The following is a 27,364-nucleotide window of genomic DNA, read 5'->3' as shown; positions in this document are numbered from 1 at the left end:
TTATGTACAGCACAACGACAGTGTAGTAGCGGCAGTGGAGGCCGATCGGTTGAACGTCGCAATATATACAGCTCCGAATGTTTGGGGGACGTTTAATTGAAGGAGCCGCTGGAGCCCGCGATAAGTGAATTTACGAAAAAGGGGCGCGGATGCTGCATACCGTCGTCTCATCCGAGTGAAGGACGAGGTGGGAGCTCGCAGCATCTCTCCGAAGGGAGATCGATCTGTATCCTCGCTCTCGCGCCCATACATATAGGCCTGTCGGATGAAGCATCGGAGCACTGCGCAGGACTGCCATCTCTCTCTAACTTTACGTGCAACAGTGCATATGTGTATATATATGTATAAATATACGCGTGTACTACGACAGTGTTGTTCTCGTATCTCGTAGAGCAGTAGCCGAACACCCAGTGCGCACGGCTTCGCGCCGATATTTCCCGGGGAATATCAGGAAGCTTTCTGGGGGTCGGGTGGCTTTCCGCGCGCGCGCTGTCTTTGGGCTTTTGCTCAGTCAGTCACTCGGTCGGTTGGTCGACTATTCCTCAGCTCGCAGGCGTTGCCGCGTTAAGCTGTAACTACTGCCGTCGTTCGTACAGATATACTTGCCCACTGAAGAGGGAGAGAGAGAGAGAGAGAGCATCACGAGGTGCTGCGATACACAGCCTGTCAGAGGAATAAAAAAGAAACAAAGTAAACAGCGAAAGGGTTCTTCTGTGTGCACCGTGGGCTGGGACAACAGGTTATCGCGAGGAAATCGTTTGCGTGGTGGTAGAGGACGAGTTTAGAGAGGAAAAAAAAAAAACAAACAAACAGAAAAACCAAAGAAGGTACCTGAGGATACTGCGGTCCAGAGATGAGTATCGAGGACGTGCTGAATTACAAGCCGAGCGCGGACGAGGATTACTACGCGCTCCTTGGCTGCGACGAGTCCTCATCGGTAAGGATCCACCTTAGTTTGCCTCTCTGTTTTTGGGTTGCATACGTGCGGAGTGTACTTTTGATCTACTTTTTTTTTTCTTTTTTTTTTTTGCTAGGCGATTAAAGAGTTATTAAAGTGTTTCGGGGGTTTTTTTGTACATCGAGGTGGTTGTTTCGTGATGAAAGTTTTTCCGTACCCTTTGGACGATAAATCGGTTTGTTTTTTTTTTTTTTTTTTTTTTCACGTGGTGCGAGGGTCTGGTCGAGGTACTGCTGTAATAACAAACTAGAAGTCTTACAGTTATAGGGATAAATAAAAGAAGTATTTTCCGATCGACATTTTACCTTTTGAAAAAAAATGACTGGGAGAGAGGCGGGGGAGCATCGGCTACTTTTATCTGTGACAAGGAACTAAGATTTATCCCTACAAAATCGTTGCTCTCAGCAGTTGTGCGCAATGTTAAGGTTCTTTTACCAAAGATATCAGGACTCGTATCAGCTCATATGGAAAAATGGCACATTTTAAAGCTTCGGCATGTTTTTGGAGCAACCAAGTTACAATATTCTACGATGAGCTCTTGTCATTCTGTCACCAATTCCATTACACAAAGACAGACTCGCGAATAAAAATTTGCTTCAACTTTGTCCACTCCAACTCGTAATGGGAAATGAGTTTTTTTGGCGAGAAAAATGGAGACTTTTCTCAATTGAAAATCTATTCGTCGAGGTTCAAAGTTATACTTGTGAAATTCAGCTTAACGAAGTAAGGGACCTTGCTGGGACTTGATGAAAAAAAGTTTTATCGAATGGGCAAAGTTTTTAATACACTCACGGCTCTTAAAGATTTTTATAACCTCATAACTTTTTGTGCAAATAAAGACTTGTGAATTCACTCATCGACGCTTGTTAAACTTTATAAACTTAGCACTCATGAACTCAAGAGTATTTTTATAAAAAATAAAAAAATAAAAAGTTCTTTGTGTAACCAAACGAAACGAAAAAAAATTAATTTATGAGCTACAATCATGTTTTTCTTATTAAGTAAGGTCACCACGTTCATTACAACCCTACAACGATAATTTCCAAGGTTTAGCGCTTCCGCCTCCTTTGCAAAGCATTTGTAGGACTTTTCCCCCCATCAGCTTCGTATTAATTATCTCCCAACGATCTATAAATAAATCGCTTCCGCATTCGCCCGCAGAATTATTGTCCTTCGAGGCGGAAAGATCCCTCGGTCCCCAAATGGCCCGCTATATTGCCTCTTATGGGGTTGCGTACATTATTCGACACCCAAGTCACACACCTCGTGGGCTTAGACGCCAAGGAAACTCCTGAAACCCTCCCACTCACGTTGTCGAGCGAGAAAAAACGCTTTGGGGGAAAGTGGTTGCTTCAACTTTTACCAATATCCGAAAAATGCCACGGACTATCGTACGTTACACTAATTTGTTTCGCTCACTTTTTTCTTTTTCTTACAATTTTTTTTTTTGTTTTTATTTTTTTTTCAATTTCACTCCTTTCGTAAATAAGACCCACCATGTACTTGACCATCTTACATAAGCTCATGTTTTCAAGTGTAAGGCATCAATTGATGTGTAACGATTTTGAATAAAATCGAATAAAAAAGGGGTCGATCAACGAGTTGGCTGAAAAAAAGAAGAAGAAGAAAAACAAATACGAGCTGTTCCAGATATTAATTAATAAAACAGCATGCTTCCTTGGCTACTTGGAAACGAATCGATTTTGCGAGACCATCAATCTGCTAATTAAACCCGAGGAAACACCGAAGCTGGAACAATAAAGCGAGGAAGCAGACGAAGGAGAAAAAAAAAGTCGCCATCCGATTATCGTTAGAGCTGATCTCGGCTGCTTCTATTATCGGATCGGATAATTAACGCGACCCGACGACTCCTCGATCCGGCTTTCGTTAATGCGAGCGACTCTGGATTTTCTTCCTCTCTTCTTCGCGTTTCAACCCGTTCCGTTATATCAAGCGCTATAACGAGTGTTGTGTTTCCAATTTGGCATCTTTGTTATTTCTTTTTTTTTTTTTTCCCTTTCGCTCGCGCCGTACCTCCCACCACTGCCCCAAATAAAAATGTTGACGCCTGAACTGCGGTAAGCGGGTCTTTAATCCGGCAGCTGGGATTAATTTGATCCTACTTTGACTGTCAACGGGCTTGCGTCCATCTCTCTCGTTTGTACCTCCTTTAAATCTCATTTTAAACGATAAAAACGTCTCTTATCTGCGGCGAGTTTATTTGACAAAGCTGCGAGTCACGTACTCTGGCATGTGTTGTTTGACAAAAGATTGTTCGGTTATTTGAATAATAGTAACTTATATGGATGTTATTGTGATGTTTTTTTTTTTTAATGATGTGCTGATTTTGAAAATAATAATTGCCATTTTGCATTTCAGGTTGAACAAATCACAGCCGAGTACAAAGCTTTGGCTCTACAGTATCATCCTGACAAAAATGAGGGCAACAAGGACGCAGAGGCAAAGTTTCAATTACTAAAGGTAAATGTTTACGTAATTTTTAGCCTGTGCTAATTAAATTTTGAAGTTTGTTTGCGACCACGTAAGTGAGAATCAGAAACAATGATACATATACACACACTAGGTCAACGATACTGATGCATGACCAATTTTTTTTGGCTATTTAAAAATCAAGAAAAATTTATCGTTCAAATTCACTGGATGTTAAAGCTTCCGGATTATTCGATAGCACTGACGATGTTAACATTTTTGAATTATGTTTATGAGCAAAAAAAAAAAAATTTCTAAAATTTACGGAAAAAATAAAACTTTGCTTTAATCACGCCTGAGATCTTTAGCTCTCACGGTCTGCTGAACAATTTTCGCATTGTTACTTGAGACTTTTTTATTTTGCAAAAGTTTTTCGTGCAGTAATCATTTTAATTTTTAACCAACATAGTACCAATCCTAAAAATTACAATAATGGTTGTTTTATTTTTAGTACTTTTATTATGGTTATTTTCAAAATAAATTTGTGATAAACAAGTCTTTTAATTAGCAAACTTGAAATTTTGGTGCATCAAATTATGTTTATACTTATCCAAACACTAAAAACATCTCATTTCTATATAAATTAGGCAAAGTTATATTTCAAGCTTTCAATTTGAACTTTGCTTGAAACTGTAGATACGTGCGAGGGATTTCGAGTTTTAAGTTGCGGTTACAACTTGTATCTCATATTTTCTAAAAACTCTTGCATCACGCATTAATCCCATACCTGCAATTATTAATTATAAACCAGATTCGTAACAAACTACCATTTGGTTCCGTTCGGTGAACTTACATTGCAGAAGTTTAATCATCTAATTTTGTTATGCTCTATACAGTTTTGCGTTTTCAACGGATTGTAAGGTCTGTAGTATACGCAAACGCTTCTGAGTTAAAAATTTTAAGAGATTTTTTTGTGTCACTAAAAAGATCATGTTAAAAAAATATTTGCAAATTGTTGGAAATACGATGATAATTTTTCCCGATTATTTGGAATTTATTTTTTTTTTCTAATAGTATAATTAGATTAGATTAGATTAGATTAATTCTTTATTCAAACCTTGTGGTATAACCACGTATGGTTCTCAAATAATTGACAGATATTTAATAGAATAATAGGATACATAACAATTAATCAACATAATTAATAATAATGGATTAAGAATACAGTGAAGTTGACAAAAGTAATAGTTCGCAATATTATGTTTGCTAGGATTTTATTTAGTTATCATGACTTGTAACACTTTATAGTACTTAACAAAATTTCCCAGCAAAAAAAAACGATTTAATTTTTACATAATAACATTTAAAAAAATAATTACATTTAAAAAAAAAAATATAAATAAATAAATAAAAAGAAAGAGAAATAAAAATATTAAAAAATGTTTGTTTAGTTATTTTAAACTTAGTTTCTAAAAATATACTGCCCTGTTTTTTGCGAACAAATTTTTTGCTAAATACTGTGTTATAGTTAAATAATAATGAAAAAAAATGGGTTTAAAAGTTTATAAAATAATCGTGCTTTAGTAAAATTATTGTTATCATTACTCTGAAAAGTATTGGGGTAAAAAATAAAAAAAAAATAATAATTTATGTGTTAATAACCAACATAATATAATCATTGATAATGTCAAATCGTCCAAAAAATGTGGAACGCTTCACGATTTTGCGTGTCATCCTTGCGCAGGGGCCATGCTAATCTTCTCTGTATCGTTCCAATTTTAGTATATGTACTGCCGAAGCAAGTACGACTGACGAAGCTTATTTCTTCCTTATATACTAATCAACAAGAATTCCGTGCGCTTGCGAGAAAGCTAGAAAGTTGAGATGGCCATCTACCAATTGGTTGCGGAACCATCATTACTGTCACCTCCGTGAGCCGCGAATTTCAAAATACAATAGCATCGACGACCGTCTAATTTACCTATCAATTATCCAAAAATGTGATTATCTTTATCTGCTTACTGATATAGTAGCCAGTGTTGCTTCTGTTTATTTTTATTTTTTATTTTTTTCCATATTCATCGATTCGAAAAATTTTTTTCACAAACAACTCAAATGCACATACGTATGATGACGTTCATCTGTTCTCGAATTGAAGATCCATTAGGAAAGACACGCAAAGCAACATCAAAAATCACATCCAAGCCAGTACGATATCGATGACACATGTACCCAACATAAAACACACGCAAACACACTCACGCTCTTACATAAGTTTTAAATACAACCGCGGTCGGTTTAGCTTGTTTTAAACGTGCCCCGTACAATTTTTATTGATTCCAATTCAGAAAAACCAAGCGCTCGCCTGTACACGATCCATTGGACCGAATTAAAACCACAAAGTGGCAAATCCCACAAGGCTAATCTTACATATACCGTCGGCGCGAGATCAGAGAGAGAAAGAAAAGAAAAAAAATAAAAGGAGATGTCGAGGGGAAGCCAAGGCGAGCTTGGAGCTGCCGGAAGAATAAGGCAATTTATATATATACGCAAAGGCTCCTCGTAAATTCATTTCGCGATTCCTGCCAAATTAGTCCAATTATTTCATCTCTCGTAATGCTATCTTCGCCCATACATATACATAATACCATCCTCTGTTCTTTTTTTCGATATTGTACGAAGGACGTTGAGAGCATAATACTTATGTATACGTTTGCACGTAATACGTGAATATAGCGTTATAGCTTTCAAGACTCAGCTGATTTCGGTGACGAGGGGTTACTGCGCGTGTATACTCGTGTGCCTTATCGCTTGGCTGCGCTCGTCGTACTATTTGTGATAATCCGTTCCCACTCGGTAGGTACTATACAAATAAGAAAAAAAAAAAAAAAACTGGTGCATTAAACATATTTTCCAACTAGTTTGAAGTCGAAACTTTTGATTGGTATTGCATCACGTCAAACGCAACTTTTTTGTCCTTCATAACCTAATAAAAATGTTAATTTTTTTTTTTTTTTTTATTAATTAAAACATTTAAACATAATTTCGAGCGTCGATTCTTTTTCTTAATTTCACCTGACCTACATCCACAGCGTAAATTATTCGTTACGAGTTCAAGACAATGGCTGAAACAAAAAAAAATTAATGTTGAAGTGTCTTATCATGAAACTGCCATCGTATCCAAACAATCGCGAGTAATGGAGTGCGAATTGCCCGGGATTACAAAGCATACGTGGAACAGCAGATCAATCATGAAAAGAAAAAAAAATATTAGAGCTATCCATTTAGTTTTGTTTCCGTCCCTTTCGACCGAAGCAGGAAAAAGATGGTTAAAAAAAAAAAAAAAAAAAAAAAACGGCAAATGGAATTATACTGCCTCAACCCTCTTCCGTACAAACATCCCACCACCGCTCACTGCGACAACTACATGCACACGCGTATTTCGGAACTAATGACTACCCAGTACGTAAAACGTTAGGGCTGTGACGTTTAATCGCCACGCGCACGTCCTCTGATCACCAGTTGCTGAGCGAAAGGGGGGGAGGAAAAAATAAAAGAACACGTACGGAAGCGTGAAAAAAAAAAAGAGCAACGGGGAAAAAGTCTTTGTTTCCCGCTGACAATTACTTCCGTTTATATTTGGAGCCAGCTATTGCAGCAGCAAATGTATATGTAAGGGAGGAAGACGGGCTGCGAACGCGTCTCCCTGACGTTGCACGAAAAAAAAGGGGGTAAAAGCCAGGCCATATTCATACGCTTTTCACGTGTATGTGAAAAAATCTATACCTATACGTGTAGTATCCTCTCGCGTTGAGGAAAAAAATGACACACCAACACCGTATAGTCGCCCCATGGATCGATCCGCAACCCATTCAAAGCTACAGGCCGATACATACAGTAGAAACTCCCGTACACTCGCACTTTCAACACACGTTACTATGGAGTACCCCCTAGTTGAGTATCGTACATGTCGTAATGTGTGTACACCCTTTCACTTGTCCACAGCATGCCAAGGAAACGCTGTGCGACCCTGAAAAGAGAAGCAACTACGACAAGTGGCGGCACAGCGGCGTCTCGGTCAGCTACAAACAGTGGCTCGGCATGAAGGATAGCGCAAAGGTATGGGCTTGGATCTTAATCGATTACATTATTTTAGTACACACGAGTTTTCCATAACATACGCATCATCGTATTTATGTTATTCGTTATTTCAATTCATACTCAACTCGAATACATATATGAGACTCCTCTACTGCACATTTCACGCATATTTACAATCGACGCAAAATGTATACTTATAATTTTGGAGTAACCATTACTTTGCAATATTTTTTTTTTTTTTTTTTTTAATTACGCAAACCGTTAATGATACTCCCATGTATATGCATGTGGGTACCGTAATATATTTATATAGGAATGACAGCTTCCTGGTACAATGTACTCATTCCTTATTTGGTGCTGATTGAGTTGTACCCATCCCTTGGCACACATATGTAGTGTTTTTTTCTTTATTTACAGCCCAAGAACCCCCTTGCATTCACCGTTCGTTCGCTTGTGAAAAATATTTTTACTAAAGTTACCTCTGCACCTCATTTACTCGCGATATCCGAGATTTCTCTCGACTCTCGGTCAAAAGTAAACGAGGGGCGCGTACGAGTTAACAGTATTTCGTGCCCGACGTAAGAAACATATATAGAGAGGAAAGGTGAGGGTTGGAGATGAAAAAGTGAGAGAGAGAGAGAGAGAGGCGCGTGCGCTCCTGACCTAAATCTTCGACCCTTTCGAACGCGCGTACTGCACGTCACATATACATATGCCTGTCCACACCCCCAACATCATACACATACACGGTATAGCTGGCTCCTGCGGAACTGCAACTGCATAAATATAGAGTCCCCCGACGAAGGAGAGTCAAATAAGTACACATGTCCATTCGTATATATGCGGGCGTATATGCAGCTGCTACCATATACCCCCTATACGTTTATATACCACGTACTTACTTGTATGGTTAAGCACATATATATGCGGTGCAAGGCTATACGTGTGCTTTGTATTTTATATATATACGCACCATCTCGGGTACAATGGGAATAACGTTCGTGATGGGGGTGTGTGCAAGTGTGGTAGGTACGTAAAGCTCGATTGCCCCGAGGTGGTTGGGGAAAATTTCGTATGCATACGTGCAGTGCGTCGAATTGCAAATTTCAGTGAGCACAACATACCCATTATACACCCTACGTGCAAGAGAGAGAGAGAGATTCTCTTTATGCGGGTTTGTGTGTCACTCGATATGTTGCTGCTGCTGTTGTTTTTGTAACTATTTTTTGCTCACGTGCACGAGTAAACGAAGCGTGGACCCGAGAGAGAAAGAGAGCCAGTGAAGCGCGAACGCGGGACGTTGCATTCGCCGGGGGTGCTTTTTTATTTCCCTTCCGGGGAAATGGGGGGAAACGGGGGATTGATTTTGACGGCGATGAGCTTTTTTTTTTTTTTTTAGGGAGAAGAGCTTGCGGTGACCTTCTCTTGGTTTGGTGCGCAGCTATGTGTCTATTAGGTATCGCAGTCAGTCTATATAGGAAATCTCGTTTCGTTACGCTTTGTGAGCTTTACTCGCATGTATGATACACCTACACTTTATGTTTCATTACACTATGAGACGCGCGACTTGATTTCATTGTTTGATTCGACCGTCTCTTCATCCGAAGAGTTTTCCATGTGTATTCATACGAGCCAAATAAAAAAATAAAAAATGTATACACGCTCGTTTGTTTTACGTAACGAAGAAATCGAGAGCTTGCGCTGGAATATATTATTTCAATTTAATTCAATCAAATTGGATAACCCCGTTCTCTCGAGCGAAAGAATAATTAACCGAGAACCCGGGGGGAGCTCGAGAAAAGCTCGCACCCGACTAATTGCGATGGGGAATAAAAAAAAAAATAAATAAATGAAAAAAAAAACGCCGATAGCTTTCCTTCGAAGCCCAAGCGATGTTTTCCCTGCAATTTGTTGTCATAACAAGCCAAAGGAAAAAAAAAAAAAAAAAAATACACTCTGAAGAGACACGAGGTGCAGAGGCGCGCACCCGAGGGGTGCATAATCATACTCTCGAGGCAAAAGCTCACTCCCGCGTACAAGATCGCGGAAAAATCACACTGGGGGGCCGCTTGTATCGATCAGCTCGAGGGAAATCCCCTCTTTCCCTGCCTTTCACTCGCAGAGTTCTATTAAGATGAGGCGAACCCGGCGCTGTTGTGTACACACACAGCCAGTACGCAGTGGCGAATCGAGTTATAAATAGAATATAGCGTGTATATGACACCGATGTCGTTTGATCGAAGGAGGAAGTAGGTGGAAGTGATCCCATTCGCTACAGTTCCGGGGTCGCGACTCTCGCCGTGGGGAAAAAGGCGCGCCGGCGTCCTATGCTTTTGTTGCATTTGACCGCAAGCTGTCGTTTTGAGCTCGCTCCATCGGGATCATCGCGGATTATGATTTGTTTGAGTGACGCTCGATCTTGTGCACATTTGTCGTACCGTAACCTCTAAGAGATCGATCACTACCGTTGAAAAATGTTTTTTTCCTTTTGCTTGAATCCCTCATCTGATGTTTCACTCTCGAAAATAGTACAAACCATCATCAGCTCACATTAACTCTTTCTCTTGATAAAAAAAAAAAAAAAAAAAAATTGCACCTCCCCGGATTCCGCTAATTTATTCGAGTGAAACGAAAACAGAGAAACGAGCACGCGCATATTTATATAAGAGGCCGGTGGTCCTCTTGACTGCTTGGTCTTGTGCGTGCGGAAGCTGCGGAGATAAGAGGCAAGACAAGAGATAGCAAAGGAACTCCATTTCACAAAGAGAGCCAGTTCTCGATTCTCCTTGCTTTCTTCATCTTTGCTGAATAAATACGCCAGAGTCAATAGCGGCTCTCCCCTTTGCCACAGTACACGAAATATTATATACGTATACGAACGCATGGAGTTAACACGCGTCATGTGCTTATCTGATGGCCGTGTGTTTGTCTCTCTCGGCCAAAACTATAGGCTTAGACGTAATAAATAATTTTACTGCTTGAAAGATTCGCAAAATAAGTAGGGGTTGATATAACGTATATACAAGCTCCAATTTGGTGTTTTTCAAGTATACCATTGATGGATCTGCAAATCTGATACCGTGTAGTAAACATCGTTTCGATTTATTTTGATACGAAAACTTTTTTACGGTAAGAAGCCAAGAAAATAATGATATCACCGCGAACGGATCGACAAGTAGGTATACTGACACTTGAACTAAATTTGAGTTTTCATGGGTTTTGTAAAATTTTCATTGTTGTATCGCTCACGGGCATGAGAGCACAATTCGACCTACTGATATGAATACAATATACGGTACGTGTGTGTGTTGAACCCTTTTCTCTCTATCTTTTTTTTATCCCTCAGATATTATGTAAAAATAAATGGACGTTGAAGATTTACATGTGTATTTATATAGTACCGAAAAATGTTTATTCTTCGTTCATGTATAAGTATAGGTACATTGTACGAGGAATAAAATTAAATTCCGCTTATTATTTTTATTAAACATCCGTAATCATAATAACAGTTGTACGTTTAGTATAACCACTGATTTCCACCTGATCATCCAAAACCATCTATCTTAATCATCTAAAATAAAAAAAAAAAAAAAAAAAAAAAAAAAAAAAAAAAACACGCTGAAACAGACGATGCACTGGAGTACACCGAAGACAAAGGACCGCATGCTGCCCGACAGCGAAGGCGGTGGCCCAACCACCGCCGCAGCATGGGCAGCAGGTTCAGCCCTGGGCCGTACCAAGATGCAAGCGGCCAACGCGAACCGGCGGGCCAGCGAGGGCGGCGCCAACATCCATTACGGGGCCAGGCGCGACCTCAACTGGGACAACCAGCCGCCCAGCGAGATAGTCAACAAGTTCCGCAACTACGAAGTTTAAACAGTCCACCCACCCCCTTCTACTCTCCCTCGCACCCTACTCTCTGTCCAGCTTCTCTTCACCTGATATCATTATTATTATTATACCTCGCCTTCGAGAAGAGATGCCTTCCCACTTGTCACTTCTCCGCCTTCACTCGTCCCGGTGTGCACTATAATGTCATAATAATACCTTTCGCCCGTCAGTCGAGGGACAGAGCCCGTACCCACGTGGACGGCTCTTGATGCTTACACGCCCTCGTTGTCCCTCTCGGATACGACGGCGCCCGATGGATGGCTGTATGGTCATCCTCGTGTACGCGTTCGGGATTTTATCGTTCCACTTTAGATCGACTGCGACAATTTCGCATAGGAGCGGATGGAGGACGACGCGCTATTCGGCAGATGGTGTATTATATACATAGGTTGCGCTCGAAAGTGGGACGCGCACACGTAGGTATAACGTATACGCTCCGACATGTCGCGAAGTGATTTCGCTGAAGCGAGCCCGAGATTTTCGGAGGCTGCCGGTTTTCCTCCTCCGCTGTTTAACCGTGGTATTTGCGAAAAAAAAAAAAAAAAAAAAGATATTGAAATCAAAATAAATATAATACGTACGTATAAAAAATTAATAAATGAATACACCTGAAATTGTGTACAAGCCGTCGACATAGTATATACATTATTATATAAGTCCGTAATTCGTCAGCGTGCAATTTGTCTTCCTCGAGCTGCTGGCGAATCGCGACGTTAATCGTGTCTGTTTGGCGATGTATTGCACGTGCAGGGGGAGAAAGGGCTTATCCGTATGATTTTTGCTTGGTCTGTAAATGTGATATTATTTCCCGTGATCTAGTGATCGCGGCTTTTTTTTTTTTTTTTTTTTTTTTTTTTTTTTTTTTTTTTTTTTTTTTTTTCAATAAAGCACGCTTGATATTAAACGCTCAACTGATGTGACCGACGTTTTTCGCAAAGAAAAGTTTTTTGGGGCAAAAGTTCAGTCAAACATACCTAGAGTACATTCGATGCTTGAAAACAAATTAAGGGGTGGGCGTTGGTAGTTTCTCGAATACTTTGCCATGTAGTTTGATGAAAAAGAACAGGTTGCGTTAATTTGGCACAGTGAGTAAACAATCACGGAATATCACGCCCGTGTGACTATGTTATTTGAAAGACATGCGTATGGAAAACGGGAAAGTAAATAAATGTACTTTATGCTATAACACAGGCAAATTTATTTTTTTTAAGTAGCGGAAATTAAAAATCAAATATGATTTGTCTGTTTTATTCTAATTATATTGTGTCTTTAGCGATGGTAAAAAAAATTTTTTCGGTATGAATGAGAAACTAGTACATTTATTCAGTAATTGCAATAAAAAATAGATGTTATACTGTTTGTGAATCGTAGAAGATATAGTACAATTATCATTTTCGACCAAACTTTTGCCTTGAGTGACTTTGTACTTAATATTTTTCTACTTTTATTTCATGGTATACTTTTTTTACTATATAATTATTTAAATGTATCAAAATTTCCTTTGGATTTAATTGTTGAAATTAATTCTTTATGGCAAATGAATACTGCAATAAAATAGGTATTTTACCATACGTACTTAAACTATTAATAATTTATAATTTGAAGTTAATTAAGAGTTGAATCAACATTATTTAAAGCAGAGATCTAATTTTTAAAGTGAAATATTTGTGGAATAAAAAATTTAATGTATAAAAAAAAATATTGTCGCTATACTAAGACCGTTTATTGTCATTGAAAAAATAACTTATGATACAAACAGGTATCTTCGGATGTACTTTTACATTGTGAAGAAAAAAAAATGGAACTGTATTTTCCACTCGCTATTTATCTGACAACATACGATCCTTTAAGATATTTAGTGTTGAAAACTGTCATGCTCAAAAAATATTGTGATGTCCTTTTGTGATTACAAAATACCGAATTTTTTTCGATTTGCGAAATGAATTTCCATATAAGACTTGAAACAAATGGGAACCAATCAAAATAAATTATTCAGTTTTAATATAAAATATATATTTGTGCTAATATTGAATAAAAATATTATTTTGGGTAAATATATTCTTTATACTTATAATCTTGCACGAAAACTGAATATTTAAAAAAGTATGAGTGTCAATTATCTATATCAAAAGAGGAAATCAAAAATTCAATACATTAAAGTTGGTTAATTTTAAAAGTGGATTGATAAATAGTTTTCATTATTTTTCAAATGCAGACGTATTATGTAACAGTTCGACATATAAATGCCTATTGTATTTTCTTGTGAAAATAATATAACTAATAAATTATATTTTATCGAAACCTCAGAGATAAAAGTATCAATGAAGAAATAAATATGTTAGTCTAACAAAAACGCAGATATTTTGATGTAGAAGATACAATGTTTAGCAAAAAAAGTAAACCTTATTCACATATGCACGCATAGTACCATATACTAGTGTACACACTTTGTTATCGTCGGTACATGAAAATTCATTAAAAAATATAAACAAAATGTCGGCCTCGTTCTCGTCCGCTGGGCGTTGCGAGCTCGGGGTCCTTATGTTCGTTCGACGAATGAATGAGTCTACATGTATAAATATAACACATAAAAAATTATGTGTTACTGCGTTAATAAAGATCCCGATATATATACACAAAAGTAAAATAAATATATATATTTAACAAAGAAACGAAAAAAATATATGAGTATATATTTTAAAAAGTTGTGCAAATTCTGGATGAAAAAAAAATTATTACTATTAAATAATATTAAAAGAGAAAAAAAAATATTAACGTAAGCATGTGTAAATGTATGTTATAGAGAAGGCATGTTCACGTATAATTGTGTAACTAAAAATGCAGGGGAGAAAAATAACAAAGGAAATAAAAAAAAAAAAAAAAGTAAGCGTACGCTCCTTCATTGGCACTATTTAAAGCGGCGCTACGCGTGCTTTATGGAAAACACACACATACAATGATGTGTATTGATTTTAATGTGTTGAAATAAAAACTTGGCCATTACATGAATTTTTGTAATCATTCTTTGCTTCTTCCTTTATATTTCTATTATAAACTATAATAATTTTTAATGATAATTTTGTGTCCTTCAACGCAGATTAACACACTAATAAGGTAAGTCCTGAATCTATCATGTAATTTGCTACTCGAGTCACTACGATGGAGCGTCACCCTCTTCTTTTTTTAAATGTAAATGGTATGTTTATATATTCACATTTTATTCCTATAAACATACAAGCCTTGATTTTCCAGTTGAAAACAAAAAAAAAAGTACAAAGAAGTATTGAAGATAGAAAAATGTCCTGCCAACCTTTTGTTCGCAACTGCGTAATAAATACGCATGATAAAAGGTTCATTTTTTTCTCTATGGCCGCATTTGTAGTATGCACTCTTTTTTTTTGTTTTTATTTTTTTATTTTTATTTTTTTATTTTTTTTTCACACAGCAAGAATACAAATCTTATGGAAAATATTATATTAAACATCATTATCTTAGTAAACTTAGTTTGTAAGTATTTTAAGCGTAAAAATTAAATTCAAAATCCATATACGTACACTACCATCCACTCAGCTCTGACTAGCACAGTTTCCCAAAATAGATATTGAAGCAAGGATTAAATAGAAATTTGGTTAAAAAAAAAAATAGTAATAAAAAAATTAAAAAATATGAGAAGAAAAGCTCTCTTGCAGTACTAATCTAAATTAAATCTCATACTGAATGGAGATCGAGTGCAAAACTGCGATTTACTCACGTGCATCATTTTCATCATTATGTTCATCACATACAAAGGAAGGAAATCGCATGTTTTGAGAGTGGGCTTTCATATTCATCACAACCTTTTACCTACAACGCTATATTCTGTGCAACTCAATACGGTCATGACTTTCCGATAAAGTTGTCTATAGCTGGATTGTACTGGGCTATTATTAAAAGTTTGTTTATTTGGGTAATAATGAACCGTCTACAATTCTTATGGACGAAACTGCGCGCGATTTATTGTTCAATTGTGAATACGCGTACGTATTGGTGTTTACGTGAAAATTCGATACATCGATATTCAAAAAGTATAAAGATAAGGGGAACTGACTGATGTCACCGACACGTAATATATACATACAAGAGAAGTGAGGAACAAGTGACCCGTGAGCCTTTACCGATACACTGAATTAGGGCAAACCCAATTTCTTTGTGCTTCGCAGTTTTGCCTTTTTGTTGGAAGTACGCTACGTGTATGTATGCAGTAATTGTAAAAAATACATGTAGGTGTAGAGAAACGAGAGCTTTTTTCTGATTTTATCGATTTTTTGCAGTTAATTTTGCACGTTTATCGAATTTCACCCTTGAAACGTGAAATTGCGAATGCACAAGTAATTAGCTAGAGATAAAAAATAACTAAGCTAAAAAAAATTTTATTAAACCCTTGTTGCATTTATATTTTTTAATTCGATTATAAATTTATTTGAATTATCATTTACGCTAAACTGATTATCTCACCAAATCTGTTTACATTATTGAAAAATCGCGCAAGATATTTAGCATAAAACATTGTAAAACCCTTTATTTAGTATTTAGCATATTATGTGCCACTTTTCATTCCATGGACTCTCTGAAACTTCGTTGGACTATGAAACAGTAAAGGGGTCGGTACAGGGTAAAAACTTTTTAATTGGAAGTTCCATTAACTCTATCCCTGAGGTAAAAAAAAGTTCATCAGTTCATTCAATAAAAGAGTAACTTAATAGCACAAGAAAAAAGCATTCCAGTAGCATCAACTTTAGTACATTCTACTAGTTCCAATACATTATGTTGCCTGTATAAAGGCAAAGAAAAAGCTAGGCTTGCACTAGTTTTTTTTTTTTTTTTTTCCGAGCGTGTTTTCCGGATGATTACGTTTCAGAATTTCTATTCATGATCAAGCACACTCGGTGCTGAGTTATTTTCTGAAATTTTTTATTTTTTTATTTTCACTAATTTTTTTTTTAAATAAAAAGTAGAAACATTTTTCCTTTAATGTTAGTAAATTAAAATGAATTATTCTTTTAAAAACTTATGGTTATGAAAACTTGTAATTGAGTTTAATATTTTTTGAATTATTAATAGCTGTTAATGTAGTTTTTATTATTTTTATAAAGAAATTTTTTCAGTAGTCCTTTACACATAATATCTGCATACAGTCTCTCGGCTGTTAATTGAGTGAATTTATATTTTTTTTAACTGCTATTAGAGTAACAATTCAATTTCCCTTTCAGCATAGGTTATAATTTTTTATTCATTCTAATATGATGATTAAACTAGTTTTACTCGCTTACTAGAGTAAAATTTATTTAATATCACTACATTAACTATAGCATAAATACCCTAAGAACCTCTTTAACAATTGAAATCTTGTTTTTATACTTGATGTATTTTTACATTGCAAATTACAAGTAAATATACATTTTGTACATTTGGGACCACTAGTTTTTGTTTCGTGATCAATAAAACGATTACCAATATCGTTAACAACGTTACTCTTTGACTTTGATTGAAGACAGTTGAGAAAAAACACAAGAGAAAATCTGAAGCACCGTTTTTGAAGTAAAATAAAAAAAAAAATCAATGACGATGAAGTATTTCACATTATTTTACGCCGTCCTCGATAGCAATTTTTGTTTTTTGTCAGATTTCTAGGATGAAAGGGGGAAAGGTCAAAGGTGTTACATACAGATATATCGGTAGTTATAGTTGGCGTAAATGAAAATGAAAATTGTAAAGAGGAAGGCCTTAAAGGGATCGAGGTGAAACGAGTCTGGAAAAAAAGTAAATAAAAAAAGGGGTGAGGGTGAGAAGCGAAAGGGAGCTAGAGGTCGAGGGAAATTATGCCTGATTATCAACTTTCCTCTCTTGCATGTATAATATTGAAACGATGCAAGGCTTTTTTAATTTTTCACAGGATATTACGGACTTAATTTTTTTATCGATGTAATACTTTACAACTTCAATTAACAAAGTTTCAACTTCGAGCGGTTTTCGTGCGTGAGTATAGGAATATAAATGTGCAATGCGTAAATATTTTGTTTGAGATATACACTTGTGTTGAAAAATTTATCTTAGCACAGGGACTTGGAATTATAACACACGTTGAAGTAAAAAAAAAAAAATATTTCTTTATTTTTTATTTTTTTTAATGCCTTTTTTGTTGAAAATATCGCGTCTTGTAATTGTACAGTTTTTTTACGATTCAAACATTGATTATTAAAAAGTAAAAATTTTCAAATACGAGCACACGTTATGGGAGTTAAGTTTTTTTTTATCAGTGAAGTCTATAATGAAAATTATTAACAATATTGTTCTAATATTGGCTTACCACATTATTAAATAATACATTTTGAAGTAATATTTACGAGAAATAATTTAAGAGAAAGGTACAAGCAACTTCTACCTTATCAAAGTTAATGGCAACTTATCTACCGTGCGGGATGGTAAGGAAGAAAGTAAAACCACATACCATTTATGGGTTACATTTTGAAAATCTTTATTATTTCAACCGATTATAATTATGTAAAAACTTTTCTTATTTACTACAATTTTTACATTTTTGACACCATTTGTTTAACTGTAAAAGTTTTTATTGATTTGCAATGCTTTTTTTATATAAAAAGTGTCTGTTACATGATAATTTTTTTATATTTAAATCTCGTTTGTAAAATGCATCTAAATTGCGGTATTTTAAATAAACTGATAAATTAAGTCCAACAAACGGTGCCTATATATAAGAAATGTTTAAGATACTTTGAGATTTCATTATTATATTTTAATAGCTCACAATACTTATAATAATATTTTCATATAATACATTTGATTTTAAATTAGAAAATGTATAAATACGGATAGATGTATAAAAATGGATTCTTTTAAAGTCAATATTAAAAAATATCAATGTAGTCACTGAGTTAAATGCATTTTTTAATACAACGCAAAAGTTTATTGTAAACTTATAAATTATCGTAAATATCCAAAGATTTCCACATTTTATGATGTGAAGCTCGCTTAACAAAGTATCTTCACATTTCTATATATTACATTTTTTATCAACTACAGTATTTTTCAAGCCAGAAACAAAGTCATTTTTATATTTTTAAATAATTTTTATTTTTAATTCGCCTATTAGTTGTGTTTCATATTTATAGAGTATTTTAAAAAATCAGTCAGTATGAACCCTAAATTCAGAACAATTTTCTTTCTTGGGTTAATTTTCAGTAATAATTGTCTATACTTTGCAACAGCTTTGTTCTTTTGTAACGTTTCATTCGGTTCGTCATATTAAGTATGCACATCCCTTTGTAAATTTGAAATATCTCACACTTCACTGGCGATTGTTTATTGCTAAAAATTTTATGCTCAAAAAAGAGCAGCTTTCTAAAATAATTATTACATTTTTATAATAATCACACGCTAGATATACTTTACAATGTTTCAACTTTTACTGTTGATTTTACAAAATTAATAAGTAATTAAAAACTTTTGACAACAAATGGAAAATGTTAAAAAATATATGGAATAAAATAATCTTTAAATTCCCGGAAAGATTTTAGAATCCTATGTAAAGCACACTCATTCACATTTGACTTTATAAAACATTTTATTTTTTGTTTGTATAAGCTATATTTTGAATTTTCGATGGCCTAGTACTTTTAAAATTAATTTTTTTTTAATCAATCACAACAAAAAATGAGTAATTACATTATTTTTTTCACTCATAAAATTAAAACTGTAATGAACAACTCAAAGTTTATCAATCACTAGTCAATAATAGAGCTATGCAATTTACAATTTATGCGGGACCTTTAAAGAGAGCATTACCATCGCTTGGTCAAAATTGAACGAAAATCAGAGCAAACGTTTCTCTAAAAACTAACGATTTTACAAAAAGTGGCAGTTTCCCAGAAGAGTCAAACTCGAGCCGCTGTAGGTACCCCTCTGTCAAAAAACTATACAATTATCTAATCCTTTGGCTTAACCGACGAGCTCGTCTGTAACTTGGATCAACAATCGACGCTCCGGTGCCCCCGTCGGAACATAATACATCATCGGATCCGGACATTGCTCCACCACGTAGGCCGATCTCGGAGTCATCCGAATTTTCCTTAGTACCGTCCGTCATCCACATCGGCGGGTTGATTTTCCAACGTGCACGGTCTGTGAAACTCCTGGCCCCTCTCGTGCAGCCATTTGTTTGCAACTGTACGAAAAGCCAAAATTTCCTCCATTAATACACCATCCAACAGCAGTCACTGCGAAATCTACAGGGCTATATAATATATATGGGATGTGGCAACGTTACCCCATTTGGTCCCAGTTAAAACGGGACACGCCGCGTGCCGCGTCCTGTAGTCCCCTTCCCCGTTCGGCTTGAGGTTGTACCAGAAGGCGGCGCTGCCCTTTCTCGGCCACAGGGATATGTTGATTTTCGTGAAAACGGTACCACCTCCCTGCTCCACGTCGCTCATCTGTGCCAAGACAATCATACGCTACACGATGCTCATTTTGCTAAAAAAAAAAAAAAAAAAAAAAAAAAAAAAAGCCGAAACTCACGTAAAACAACACGGTGGCGATCCGGTTTCCGGTGCCAAGGCTCTTGAACGCGTTCTTTTCTTCCCTCTGAAAATAAAAAAGCATAAAAAACCCTCGTGGTGAGAAATAAAACGTAAGAATGACCCATGAAAAAACGCGGGCCACGAGCTACCAAGCAACTGTGACCAATCAGTATCGGCTGTATATACTTACCCTGGCAAAATCAAAGTGGGGCTCGTAGTGTCCACCGATGCCGTAATTAACGACCTGCAACTCCTCGGCCGTGTCTATGGTCATGCTCGTCATGTCCTCGACTCGCTGGCTGACGGCGCGCACGTGCTTGTGCTCGTGCTCCTGCAGCCAGGCGCTCTTGCTTATCCGGTAGTTGGCGATCTCCAGCTCGCCCGTCTTGTAATTCTGGACCGTGGCTCGCTTGAACTTTAAAACATCGACACGGAAAAGGTGAAAGTGAAACCATCACAATGAACATGCACAACTCGTTGATTAAAATGGAATCGATGTGTTATGTATATGGAGTATATATACCCACCCTTGGCTGAGCCATCCTCTTGATGGTCTCGATCTCCTCGTTGGAGATGACGTCGTGGTAGATGACGATCCTCGGGTCGAGGTACACCTCCTCCTCCTTGAGCCTCGCTAGCTTGAGAAAGGCTGTGCCCCGATCGACGTAGCGGCACTTTAGCTCCTTTTGCTCGTCGGCCGAGAGCGACAGCTCGCCCCTGCACAGCATCTCGTAGCGCTCGCGCTCGGTCATCTCGCTCACGCTTTTGATCTTCTTCTCCTGGACGGAATAGTGCTGCGGGGGAATGTGAAAAAAAGTTTTTTTTTTCCTCTTTGCACTTTATATGGGTAAGAAAAGGTTGTTTACAGGACTGGGCGTGTCGTCGGTGCCGTCCTCGCCGCGCTTCTTCCTGGACTCGTTGGTCTTTTTCTGGATCTCCTCTTGGTAGTAGACCCGGTTACCGAGGGCGCGCTGGTGCGTCGGGACGAGGTCCAGAAGCTCGTTCGTCATGCTCAGTGCCCTCACCACGTTACCTGCTCAAAGGAGGGACGTGTCACGATTCAGTGTCTTACAATTATTTTGGGAATTGTTTTTTCCTTTTTTTTTAATTTATAAGCAGCTCGATCAATTTGCGAGCTGATACTCATTGAATAATCAACATCTCCGAAAGACCTTTGGGATAGATGAAATGCGAAAAATCGATCGGCTCGGCAATGCGAACAAGAGCAGAGATTTATTCTTGCCTGGAAAAGCGACGGCGCTGAATCACTCGTAGCTACCGCGGTAAGCTCGAGCGTTAACTTTTAATAGAAACGAATCGCTTGGAATTCCTGGGCGCTGGTGAAAAAAAAGAGCTTACTGAAAATTATGAGCGCGGACGTGCGTGTCCGGTCCAATTGAAATAAAATTATTATTAAAAACTCATTTTTCACGCGTTACCCCCGTAAATCGCGCTTTAAAGCCCCGACGCTTCCGAGCACGTATTTTTTTTCTTATCACCCGGCGCTGGGTGAAAAAATTAATTCAGGGGACGATCGAAGCGAAAACGTGTCGAGCGTTTTTCGCATGCATTTTTTTTTTTTTTTTTTATCATATACGTTCAGCCGCAAAGTGAGTTGGGAACAAAAGGAACAGGACGATACTGCCGAAGCGAGGGCGCGAAAGGGTGGCTCTTTTGCGTGCTCGTACGTATATAATCAAGGTGATGGTGCGAGGGGATTGAATTGACACCCGAGTAATTCGTTCATCGCACGCACGTGGCAAATGTGTACACACTCGAAAAAAAGGTGCGTTGCGTGATTTTCGTGAAATTCGAGCGGTGGAGGGTTGACACGTGTGTAATGACAGTAATGGCGGTTGATTCACCGACCGAATAATCAAACTGTTAATTACTGTCCCACACATTTATATTGAATGTTGACGTTGACCAAATTTGCATCCATATTTGATCAATTTAATTAATTCTGTATTAATTACATCCTATCTACAGTATATCATACGAAGTAAAGTAAATATAGTACCTGCAACAACGACTGGCTGGGCAGACGTAGAAAAAAGAAAATTTTCATCGTTTAATCAAAAGTTGTAACATTTATATTCAATTTTCTTTAAAAACAGCTTGTCTACTTAGTTCATTTATTATATTGATTAAAGTTACCTCATTAAATTTGTCCGAGAAATCGTGAAAATTATAAATATACGTTTAATCCAGATATAAATCCTTTTGTTCGCGCATCAAGTGCTTAATTTCAATGACAAGTTGAGCGCGTAAAAAGCTACCGCAAAGGTCATCATTATACACCATTAAATTGCGTCCTTTTTTTCTTTTATTTACGTTCTCGACAAAAGCCAAGTATCTAATTACAACGAGGCAAAGGAGAAAAAAAAAAAAAAGGTCCCAGCAACCGCAATCGCCAAGCAACAGCAGTGAGACGGCAAGGGTCTTCTTCTTTTCCGCTAAATAATTCAGCCGGCTCAATTCGTAATGCAGTTTCCGTCCTCCGCGTCGTCTGGCAGGTCCCCATCCTCTGTTTGTCCGGAAAGTAGTAAGTCCGGCCCGTCTTTTGTCCACTCTCAAGTGCACGGATGCTGCGGGGACACCGGGGATAAATTTTTCAAGCCAAGAGCCGAGTGTTTTTCGCGAGTCACTTTGTAACCTGCGAGCTATATACTTAGCTTCTAAAACCTATTTTAGCTCCTTTACGCGAGATTTGAGTAACAATATTGCCCTCATTTGTATATAGCACCAGGGAAAATATGTCCTTTTGGACCATTATATCATGTACCTCCGTCCCTCTATTTCTACATTCAGAGTTATTCATAAGCCCTTTGTGCTCTTTGTTCGAGCGAGCCACGAAAGACGACAACGATGATGATGATGGTCCTTTTCCGAATAAAGCTTCCTTCCCTTACACATATATGTATATTTATACACACAATACGGGGTACGAATTTCTCGAGCTCCTCTTTCGAAGAGAGGAAAACTCGTTTTGCGTAAGCCTCGCTGTTATATCCCTTGCCACTTGTTAATTTTGGGTCTAAAGCGTGTGTACCTATACATCCCTTTAAATCTGCAGACACAGCCAGCACGAGGTTGCCTTTTTTTATACACAAAAAAAGTTTTGTATTTTCATATTTTGGTTACCTTGCATGTAAGTGGAGAAGGCGAGGTACTCGAGTATGTCGGGCTTCGAGATGGTGGTCCGATTGCTCTGCTCCTCCTCGAGCCGATCCATGGCCTCTTGCATCCAGAGGACCGTGTGATAGTAGTCCCCGTTGTTGTACGACTGTCTGCCCAGCTCGAAACAATCGCCGGCTGCGTGCGAGGAACAGAAAACGAAACGATGTATTGTTATCGTATATGCCATCTTTGGTATCGAAAGCGAATTTCGTTCATTTGCCCATTCGTCTCCCGACCCCCCGGGTCTCGGCCATTTATTCATTAGTTTTTAAAGTTATACACCACGACGTATACCGTACACCCACTTCAGCAACAGCAATATGATACACAATGCACTTGGGGTAACTTTCAACTTTCCAAAGAGCATAAGTGCCCCGCGCGTTGCACGTAAGAGCTCTTTTCTCGGAGCAAAAAAAAAAAAAAAAAAAAAAAAAGAAGAAGAGCTCGGGAGCTTTGTCGCCGTATTCGCGGAGATATTACGCGTCTTAAGTTCGTTTCGGCCCGGCTGTGTTTCGTTCGGCGCTTCTGGCGGGGCTCTTGAAAGCTCGACAGTAGATAAACTATGGCGGTTTGGGCATATTCGCTTTTTCTCTCTCTGTTCCCGAACCCCCCGAACTGTTCCCCGATGATTTGCTTCCGAAGTGTAGCTGCTGCGAGATGAAAATATGGAGAGCCATAAATCTCGCTCTTAGCGTATATGACTGTGTTAGCTGTTAGATGGTGAAAGTATTCCAGAGTACCCCGAACTGTAGCTGCTGACGAGAGAGAAAAAGTATGAGAAACGGGTGCTCTCTCGCTCTTTTACCATACTTGTCTGTTCTGCTGAGAGATTACACTAGGAGAACCGACGATTTCTCTCGTGCCTGTTCTCCGCTGCTGAGAGATTATGCGATGCTCGGAAAATAGGCTCTCTCTTTTACTATACGTACCTGCATGCTTTTGAGTTGCGATAGCTTTTTCCACCGCATACGACTTTATCGCGTAGAAGTTCGTGCTGCTGCCAAATAGAACATGAGATGATGTGTAATTTGAACGAGGAGAATGAATTATAAAAATATTTGTTATAATTTTTTTTTTTTATATGCGCATGCTTGACCTCTTAATTTCATTATTTTAATCTTACAGGCATCCAACAAATGTTTTTGGTTTCTTCTCTAAAATTTTTTTTTGCATCACATGATAATAGGGGACGTGGAGTGGTAGGAAAATAATTGTTATACATTTTTATTTTGCTTATTAGTTTATTTTAAATTAAAAAATGTAAATTTACAAAATGATTTTTTGAAACATGTTATTCTTAAAAAATACAATACATTTTTACAGCTCTTTATTATAATCATCGTCGTCGTCGTCATTAACATCAACCCAATCCATATTAAAGTAAAATTTTTTCATTCGCCGAACATTATGAAGAGCACACATGGATCTGTAGGCTCCGTTGTGATGAGCACAAGTAGTAACTAATCTTGGGAGTTCAAACGGCGGATAGTCTGTTATATCGGTGACTTTAAAGCCAAATCTTTCAAGCCACTTTTTTTCAGATCTCCAATAACAAGTATCTTTGTAGCATTTTCAAGATTCTCCCGTAAAATATTTCCTATTTCCGTGTACTCAATTTTTCCCGAGTCCCAAGTTAGTCCATGATAGTAAAGTTCAAGGTATAAATTTTTGTGTTTATATTTTTGTGGTAATTTTTGCCAGGCAAAGGGTGCTTTAAAAAGAAATACTTGTGCTTCTGCATCGGTAGCACTGAGTGGAAGGATAGCCAATTCTTTGAGCACATAATCATTACCTGGTTTCTTGAAACCTTGCACGTCCACAAAATACTCCATTTTCCACTATTATAATATTTAATTTAATTTTTTTTTATCTTTTCATAACCTTCACTTTTAGGACAAGACCCTTTGTTGGATGAATACTTATCAACAAAGTTTTTCAACCAAGAATTTTTTTTTGTACCACCATTTCTGGTGGTATTTAATACTCTGTTTTTTCTCCTGCTTCAACCCCATACCAAATTTACTTTTAACCTTCATAGCACCGGTCACCAGGGCCGCTGCTGCTCTTTCACCAATACTTGAATCTAAAGCCTTTACTCTTTGCCAAGCCTTCTCAGCTAAAATTTTATCTGCTTCGTGTCTAGCTTTTAAATCTTGTCGATTTTTTGAGTATGCTATATCATGCTCTTTGCACGCCGCGTCTAGCGGATTTACTCCAGGATCCCCTCTAGCAAGACGCTTAGCAAGCTTAGTACCTGGACCGCAGTACTGATAGCCTGGCAAATGAAGTTCTACTGGTAAAGAATTTATGATTTTATTTACAAGACCATGCCCTCTCTTACGATGCATGACGATGATTAGTCTTCAGAGGTTAGATCATGACTAAGCGTTCGAGAAAATAGATAATATATTTATAGTAGACAAATTTGTTGAAAAATAAAGAACTCAAACTATATAAGCGTTGTACTTTTTCATTAAAAGATAAGTTGTAACTGATTATTCATACAGTATAGACATGGAGTTCAAAGAGCAATTCATAAAATTACAAGTTCCTAATTTTGACGCTATTGCAAAACAAGAAAAACGTTCAAACCGACATGGTGAACTACTCCCTGACAGTATACGCGTGGTATTTTGCGGCCCATCTAATTGTGGTAAAACTAATAGCTTATTAGCTTTAATCGTGCATCCCAACGGAGTTAAGTTTGAAAATGTATACGTGTATTCAAAGTCACAACAACAGCCTAAGTACAAGTTTTTAAAAGAATTATTGGAGCCTATAGAGGGTGTGAAATACTTACCTTTCAGCGAACACGAAACTGTAGTCTCCCCAGATGATGCTTTACCAAATTCTAAAATGATTTTTGATGATATAGCTTGTGAAAAACAAGATAATGTAAAGGCTTTTTTCTGCTTGGGTAGACACAAAAATGTGGACTGCTTCTATCTTTGCCAGTCATATGCTCAAGTACCAAAGCATCTTGTAAGGGATAATGTTAACTTTTTAGTTTTATTTCGTCAAGATGAAGTTAACTTGAGGCATGTGTATGATGATCATGTAAACTCAGACATGTCATACATTCAATTTAAAAATTTATGCTATAATTGCTGGAATGACGATAAACATGGATTCGTTGTTATAAATAAGGATAGGCAAATAAATAATGGTCGCTATAGAAAAGGCTTTGACCATTTTGCTGTACATTTAGGGCATACCTAGCACAATCATTACAGTCTGTTACAAGACATTGGATCATCATCATCATGTATCAACAAGAGAAAGACGTTCTACGTCAGTTAGTGAAGGCGCGAGAGGCAGTTAAAGAAAAGTACAGACTGTTGAAGTTTGGGAAAAATGAGGCTAAAAAAGTGCTTACTGAAACTTTCAAACCAATTACAGACCCTCTAATGGAAATCGTTGCCGAAACAAAAAAACAAAATAAAAATAATAGTAATAATCCTGTTACTTACAATTATCTTTATAGTAAAAACGCTGAAGAAAATAATAAAGTTGATAAAGTGAGTCAACAAAAACATAGAGAAAGAATCAGAGAAGGTGATACAACATTTGAGTCTGCCATGAGTGAAAGTGATGATGATTTAAATAATACTATTCTAAACCAATCTATTGATTCTGTTCAAGTCAGTAAGAATTCATTAAATAATTTTTATTTACAAATACTTGATAAAAATCAAAAAGATTTATTAGATTTAAAGTATGGTGTGCGAAAAGAAAATGAGGTATACAAGCTTGGTGATTCGCGAATAGACTTTGAAAACAATCAAATCAAAATAAACGATATAAATTACCCAATGAGTACTGGATTAATGGAGTTACTCATTAAAAAGCATGCTAATGAATCTCTGTTGACACAGGAGGATTTTGAAAAATACTACGTATTATTAAAAATTTCAAATGTTCACAGAAAAGGGTTTAAAAAAAACGGATCTATACGAACCCATAATAGCAATAAGTTTAATAAAATTATTGCTCCAATGTTTGATCCTGTGGTTCATGAAAAAGGTGGCTCGTTGCTACCTCATTATAAAACTGCTCAAATAATGCAACAAGTAGATTATATACACTGGGATGATCCTAATGAATTAGTAGACCGTTTACGCTTATTAATAGCTGAAAAGTCGGCAAGAAATACAAGTCATGACAATGAAATTATATCACTTATCGAAGAGCTTCGTGAGGGAGGATATATATATTGATGTATGTAATT

At 37.0% G+C, this 27,364-nt stretch overlaps 2 protein-coding genes and 1 non-coding gene across 5 annotated transcripts in view; 1 reads left to right on the top strand and 2 right to left on the bottom strand.

The window, feature by feature from the left end:
* On the top strand, positions 1-11,376 carry jdp (DnaJ domain-containing protein). 3 transcript variants are annotated; one of them, XM_089596574.1, is made up of 5 exons: positions 1-937; positions 3,338-3,439; positions 7,394-7,507; positions 11,117-11,174; positions 11,205-11,376. In XM_089596574.1, exons 1-5 carry the CDS (start codon positions 854-856, stop codon positions 11,363-11,365), a joined length of 519 nt encoding a protein of 172 aa, XP_089452700.1. In that variant the 5' UTR covers positions 1-853; the 3' UTR covers positions 11,366-11,376. The 3 variants fall into 3 exon arrangements, with proteins under 3 accessions (XP_089452700.1, XP_014213969.2, XP_089452699.1); XM_014358483.2 differs by having other exon boundaries at positions 11,117-11,376; XM_089596573.1 differs by having other exon boundaries at positions 3,338-3,440; positions 7,377-7,507; positions 11,117-11,376.
* LOC111644020 (U6 spliceosomal RNA) lies at positions 5,088-5,194 on the bottom strand. The gene has a single exon (XR_002759764.1). It is a non-coding gene; the product is annotated as a U6 spliceosomal RNA (small nuclear RNA).
* A 7,035-nt stretch (positions 11,377-18,411) lies between the features above and the next one.
* PH4alphaEFB (prolyl 4-hydroxylase subunit alpha-1) overlaps positions 18,412-27,364 on the bottom strand; it is a 147,960-nt gene continuing 139,007 nt past the window's right edge. The window contains exons 5-11 of the mRNA XM_014358470.2: positions 23,101-23,271; positions 20,823-20,989; positions 20,484-20,750; positions 20,147-20,371; positions 19,955-20,020; positions 19,704-19,869; positions 18,412-19,601 (exon numbers count right to left, since the gene is read on the bottom strand). Of these exons, the coding sequence (XP_014213956.2) occupies positions 19,507-19,601; positions 19,704-19,869; positions 19,955-20,020; positions 20,147-20,371; positions 20,484-20,750; positions 20,823-20,989; positions 23,101-23,271 (1,157 nt within the window). The 3' untranslated portion in view covers positions 18,412-19,506. The remainder of the gene's footprint in view (positions 19,602-19,703; positions 19,870-19,954; positions 20,021-20,146; positions 20,372-20,483; positions 20,751-20,822; positions 20,990-23,100; positions 23,272-27,364) is intronic.

The sequence above is a fragment of the Copidosoma floridanum genome, unplaced genomic scaffold, assembly GCF_036245765.1.
Source record: "Copidosoma floridanum isolate Cflo_tuat_1 unplaced genomic scaffold, Cflo_Japanese_pri ptg000030l, whole genome shotgun sequence".
Taxonomy (NCBI): domain Eukaryota; kingdom Metazoa; phylum Arthropoda; class Insecta; order Hymenoptera; family Encyrtidae; genus Copidosoma; species Copidosoma floridanum.
Note: the sequence above shows the minus strand (reverse complement) of the source record. Positions and strands in the feature narration are given on the sequence as shown.

Coding starts and splice junctions, on each gene's coding strand:
- jdp (XM_089596573.1), top strand. CDS start 854: ATGAGTATCGAGGACGTGCTGAATTACAAGCCGAGCGCGGACGAGGAT. Junction 938..3,337: donor GCTGCGACGAGTCCTCATCG/GTAAGGATCCAC, acceptor TTTGCATTTCAG/GTTGAACAAATCACAGCCGA. Junction 3,441..7,376: donor AAAGTTTCAATTACTAAAGG/TAAATGTTTACG, acceptor TGTGTGTACACC/CTTTCACTTGTCCACAGCAT.